This window comes from Malus sylvestris, chromosome 15 (genome assembly GCF_916048215.2).
Source record: "Malus sylvestris chromosome 15, drMalSylv7.2, whole genome shotgun sequence".
Taxonomy (NCBI): domain Eukaryota; kingdom Viridiplantae; phylum Streptophyta; class Magnoliopsida; order Rosales; family Rosaceae; genus Malus; species Malus sylvestris.
In genome coordinates this window covers 37,247,750-37,253,779 of record NC_062274.1, presented here as the reverse complement: position 1 = coordinate 37,253,779, position 6,030 = coordinate 37,247,750, and the positions used below count along the sequence as shown (strand labels likewise).

General features: G+C 36.7%; 1 protein-coding gene across 2 annotated transcripts in view; it reads right to left on the bottom strand.

Annotated features, from left to right (window-relative positions):
* Window positions 1–4,755: 4,755 nt before the first annotated feature.
* Window positions 4,756–6,030, bottom strand: part of LOC126602418 (uncharacterized) — a 10,316-nt gene continuing 9,041 nt past the window's right edge. For both annotated transcript variants that reach the window (XM_050269269.1, XM_050269270.1), the window contains exon 9: window positions 4,756–5,132. In XM_050269269.1, coding sequence (XP_050125226.1) covers window positions 5,047–5,132 — 86 coding nt within the window. In that variant the 3' untranslated portion in view covers window positions 4,756–5,046. The remainder of the gene's footprint in view (window positions 5,133–6,030) is intronic.

The window sequence follows — 6,030 nt, the reverse complement described above, 5'->3', positions numbered from 1 at the left end:
TTAACGTTGGACGTGCATCTTCCTTGTTCCTTTTTTTTTCAAGAAAAAAAATGGGCTTGTAAATGTGATGCCATGGCATCTTCAAAAGTTTTGTGTGCGCGCATGTACACTTAGTGGATACTTTCTCCATTGCAAGACCCATAAACGGCAGGTTAAGAATTTCGTTGACCACAATTTGAATTCGTATAGGCATATGCGCCCCATGAGTTTTCATTAATCGAATTCTTAGAGCATCATCAAAAGGAATGTCAAAATGTCCATATTAGCATTAACAATAAAAAAGATAGCAACAATGTTTTCCAATGGAAAAACTAAATCTGATATGGCATGACATAGATTGGCAATCTTTGCCCTTGTTGCTAAAATATGAACGTGCCTTCAAATCTTTTCTTAATTGATTTTTAAATTGTTTTTTATTTAAAACATTTATCATAAGAGTTTAACACAATAAAATAATAGTTTAATTTAACATATCGAGTGGCGAACAAAAGTTTAAAAGATGTCAAAACACATAAATTGTCAACTTTAAATTTTATATTTAAAGTTTTTATCTCTTTTAAATATGCTCCTACTCTAAAGTCAATTAGAGGTTTTAAAACGGCAAAATTTCTTAACTAAAATTAATAGAGGCGGTCTGATGGATCCTTGTGACATAAATAATTGGTATCGAACTCGCCATTCACGATATTCGAACTTAAAATCTCTCGCTTACAAGTGAAGAAGAATACCAAGTCCTATAAGTGGCAACTGTAGTGTGTGATTAAAAAAAAATTAAATAGGAAGTATATTGTATACATGATGTTCATTATGTAACATAAAATCGTACTAGTATTTTATGTAATGATAGTTCTCTTTAATTGTAGGTAAAAGGTGTTACAAATCCGTTTATATGCCAAAAGACAAATAACCATGAGTAGCCTAAGGCCCCCAGGGGTGGGATGCACGGATCAAACGATCTCCAATGATTAAGTTAGTAAGCAAGTATATGAGACTCAAGCAGTAGGCAAGAGAACAAGTGAGCAATAATTGTGTTACCAGAGATGAACCCTAGAATGATGTATTTATACCACTGTTCTAAAAATCTCCGCTTAGCATTGCTCCGATTAATCCCTAGGTGTTTGAAAATGAAGAAAATGGGCATAGACCTGCCTTTAAAATTCAATGCAGCATAATCATACAAAGTGCATTAAGATTGATCGACATTTAATCAAATAGAAGTTGGATGCTGAGATAATTGATTTTCTTTTTTTTGACATCTAACGATCAGCTGACAGATGTTTTGACTAAACCTTTTTTCTAGTAGTATCTAGGGGTGGGCAAACGGTTACAGGAACTGCGGGTCGAGGTGAGTAATGACGGTTTGGGACGGGTACAGGCCGGTTCCTACTTTTAAAAAAGAGAAATGGGGCGGGCCTTTGTGATTTTCGGTTCGAGTAGATTCCTGGAGTATAGGAACCGCGGGTACCCGGACTGGCCCGTTTGTAATTAAAATGAATGAACTAGATTGATGAATAAGCTACCATATCTAATCTAAACCATTGTTTTAGTTTTACCCTAAGTTCTCTATCTCTCTCATCCCGATTCCCGACTCTTACTCTCTCACTCTCAAACTCTCAGACCTCAGTCCTTTGACAGTTCCCTTCCCTCGACTCCAATCGTCCTCCCCCTCACCAACCGTCGATTCTCCTCGGCGAATACAACGACACCACCCACCCATCATCCTCCTCGACAACATCCCAGAGAATCTAGGCCATCACCCTTGCTGTCGATTCTCTCCTCTTCGACAGCAACCCCTGTAGTCGTGACCGCCATCACCCCATCACCGTCGTCGAGGACACTGGTACCAGCCATCATCCTTCTAAAATTTAGGTAATTTTGAATTAGGGTTTTGTTATTAATTTGAATTTTGGGTGTAGGGATTTTAGGGTTTTTAAATTGGAATTTGGGATTTTAGGGTTTTCGAACTAGGTTACTAGAGTTAATTTTGCAATAGATTGATGATTGAATTGATAATTTTGCAGTAATTTGGCAAGCTTTGATGCCTTCTAACTTCTAAGTTCTTAAGGAAATTAGACACCAATTATCGGTCCCCCCTTGAAAACCAAGAATCTAACCCAAAAGCTTTGACGGCCTCCTTTACCACCCTTCTTGCTCTTTGAGGGCTTTTGTTTGCCATTGGTACTAGTTCTTCGGGTATCATTATGAGTAACAATACCCACAAAAAGCTGGTTTAGGTCGTCGGTTTCTTGTTGGGTTTTATTTTCTATGGCTTGGTGTTTCTATCTGCAAGGTTGAAGCACCCCATCTACATATGGGATGACTTATCCCTCACCTGGGTCACCTTTTGGTTCGGTGTCCATCAGGACATTCACCTTATCAACTCCGTTTTGGCGGTTGTCCTATTTGCAAAATCGCTTTTCCACATAGATGTTTTTCAAGCATGACTGTTTTTGAAGAAAAATGTGTCTTTTTGGGATCCAACAAGAGGCTTTCTCAGGTTCCTGGAGAAAGCCAATATGTCGCTTGCCCGATCCCTTGGTATGGATTATTATAATTATTTATGGGAAATGTTTGGTAAATTTCTTTTTATATTAATGGATTTATTTATTTATTTAAGGTTTTGGGATTTTGCTGAGGAAGTAAGGAGGACGAGCTTTGGAAGCACTGTCAAGTTGAAGTTGGATGGGCAAAGGTTCCAAAGAAAATATGTTTGCTTAGGGGCATGCAATGAAGGCTTTAAGGTGTAGAGCTTTGATAGGTTTAGATGGGCACTTGAAGGTTCTACATGGATGACAATTGCTATGTGTAGTTATGATCGATCCAAATGATGAAACATGGGTCATTGCTAGTGGTGGAGATGGAGAATAAGGCTTCTTGTTATGGTATTTAGAGTCGTTGGCTTATGATGTTGGTATTGTAAACCAACATGGGTGGACCATCATCAGTGACAAGCAAAAAAGCCTAATTTCAGCATTTCAAAAGGTTCTCCCCAATTGCCACCATAGATTATGTGAGACATTTATATACAAATTATAGGAATTTGTTCAAGGAAAAAACATTAAGGGATGCTCTATGGTCAGTTGTCAGAACAATAATGGTTCCACTAGGCAATGGAGGATGTGAAGAAGCTTGATGAAAATGCCTACAATTGGCTAGTGAAGAAGCTTGGAACTCCGTGGAGCAAGTCACATTTTGAAACTCATCCAAAGTGTGACATGCTGCTCAATAATCTTTGTGAATTCTTCAATGTAGTCATACTAGTGCCAAGGCAAAAGCCCATTGAGACAATGTTGCAAATGATTCACACTATGTTGATGAAGAGAATTCAAGAGAGGCGAGATATAATCGTTGAAGCAAGTAGGAGAAAGTTGGAGGAAGTCAAACTCTTAAGTGGCAGGAACATTACACAATGGTCAGGAGGGGCTAAATTCCAAGTGGATGTTGGATGGGGGGATCAATATAGAGCAACTCCTCTTAACCAAGTCAACCACATATTGTAGGAAATATGGCTTAAAGGGAATTCCTTGCAACCATGCAATAGCTGTCATCAATTTCAAGAGGGAAAAACCTGAGGATTATGTGGATTCAAGGGTAAGGTATTTAGAGGTTTATTCCCATTTGATAATGTTGATGAATGGAATGTCTATGTGGGAGGAAACTAATAACCCACCACTATTGCCTTCATTATATACAAGGCAATCTAGAAAACCGAGGAAGAAGAGAAACAAAGAAGCTGCTAAATTGGACAAAGATGGTCAATAGACTCCTACAAACCCACCAACTCATCTTGAAGGTTCTCCTCAGCCATTTAAGCTAGGAAGGAAAGGGTAAGGTTGTTTGTAGTTCACTATATGCAAGAAAGAAGGTCATAATGCAGGGACCCATCATAGACATCTTCCTCCAATGGACAAATAGTTAAAATTTTGATCCTTTCTAAATCCTTTAATCCTTTAATCTTTTAATCCTTTATTGATTTTGTACTTTCTTCTAGGCATCCACATCTGCACAAGGAAGAGGACAAGGATGTTGGATTTAGTTGGGTTTTTTGAACTGATTTGGGTGGTTGGAAATATATTGATTTGCACTAATTGTATTTTGGGTTATGGATGGTAGATGGATTAGATGGATTATGTGGCGTTTTTGGGTTATCTTTGAACCAGGGCACTACGAATTTTTGGATCCCTAACAAGGCTTAATGCAGATTTGGGTGACTAACCATTTTGGACTTTGCAAATGTTTTCAGTTGTTATTTTAGATGTGAAAATTGTGTTAAATTTTTGTGCTCATCATGTGTTTATGTGGAACTTTACAGGTTTGAGTTGTATTACCTTTCAATATTGAAGGTTTCAACTTTTTGCCTAGAATATGTAGGATTCACAAATGGAAAATGTCACAATTTTTTTTTAAATTTTAAAATATTTTTATATGACATGGACTAATTTAGGCAGGAAAACTTTAAGATTCAAATTTTGAAACCTTTTAAACAAAATTTCAAATTTATATTTTATAATAATTTTAAAATGACATGGCCAAATTTTGGCAGGAAAGGTATGTGGCGGTACACCATGGAACTCCACGTATGACATTGCAATGTTTTAAGATAGGGTATGGCATTATAGTTCGACCAATAGTTGAGATATGTTTTTGTAATTTACCCAGGACAAAATTAATAACCTGTTAAAACTTTGCAAATATTTGAATGAAGGGAGGGGAGACTGAATGATGTTCTGTTACAGTTAGCATGGAAAATTCATGTAAAGAATAAAAGAATGTAGTGCTCTATTATTTCTATGAAAAAAAAAATTCATTTTACAACTTTTGTAAGGTGTATAAACACACTTGATTAGCAACAATAACTACTAAAGTACTCCTACCTCACGACCTACAAAACAAAATTTCAAGCATCACGACGGTTGAGAAAACTCGAAAGAAAGCCGACGCCCATAGATATCAGCAAACTTCACCAAGACATAAGCAAGCAGAGCAGGCATCCCGTATGTTAACTTTTTCAAGTCCACACACATTTGCACTTAACCAAACATCTGCTCAAGCAGCAGGTGCTTGTCCATCCAATCTGGTATTACGACCACGCCCACGGGCCCTTCCTCTACCTCGACCGCCCCTTACCAGACCTTCAAATCGCATCTTTATCAGATTACTTATCGAACTTAACAAACATTCCAACATTCCAATGATGCAAAGCACACAATACTTCTAAAATAATTGTTTGACAACGCAAAAGTTTTCACTAGGCCTGTTTGATAACCATTTGGTTTTTAGTTCAGTTTTTTTTTTCATTAGATATAGAGAGAAAGTAGATGGAAGAGTAGATGACTAAGAATGCGGGGAGTATGGTAGGAGGAAGGGGGAAGAAATGCACATGAAGCAACATACAAAATAAAAATCGATTAATAAGAAATTGATTTTCTATTTTTTGTTTCATGTTTTGTACCATTCCATGTGCATTTCCCCATTTCCTTCCCACCACCTTCCTCTAGCCTAATTTATCCCTTATTTTCTTCCTCTTATTTCCTACTTATTTCTAACCAAAAAGCGAAAATTAAAAACTAAAATCTAAATGGTTGACTTATGCTATGGAGAAATCCTTTTCAAAGACTTGTTGCTCAGCACCAACCAAGTATAGTGCTCAATGCATAATGCCAAAACCATCAGTATTACCTTATAATAAAAGCACACTGGTCAAGGATATATTAGACCAAAAACATAAAAATTAAAACAAAATAAAAAAACTAAGAAATGAACTTAACAGATCGTACATAATGTCCTTACAACCAGGTTCAAAGAAAAATCTAGTTCTAAAACCCTATGAATCTTGTGCTGATAAACTACATTATTAGTGACATGTAGACAAACATAAAGCCGCTAACGTATATACGTTCAAAGAACTAGACAAACATAAAGCCGCTAACATATATACGTTCAAAGAACCAAGTGTAATTGGTGTATAATTAATGATTTTTTAGCCAAAATGGTCCCTGATATTGGCATAATCCTCACTTTTGTAGCTGA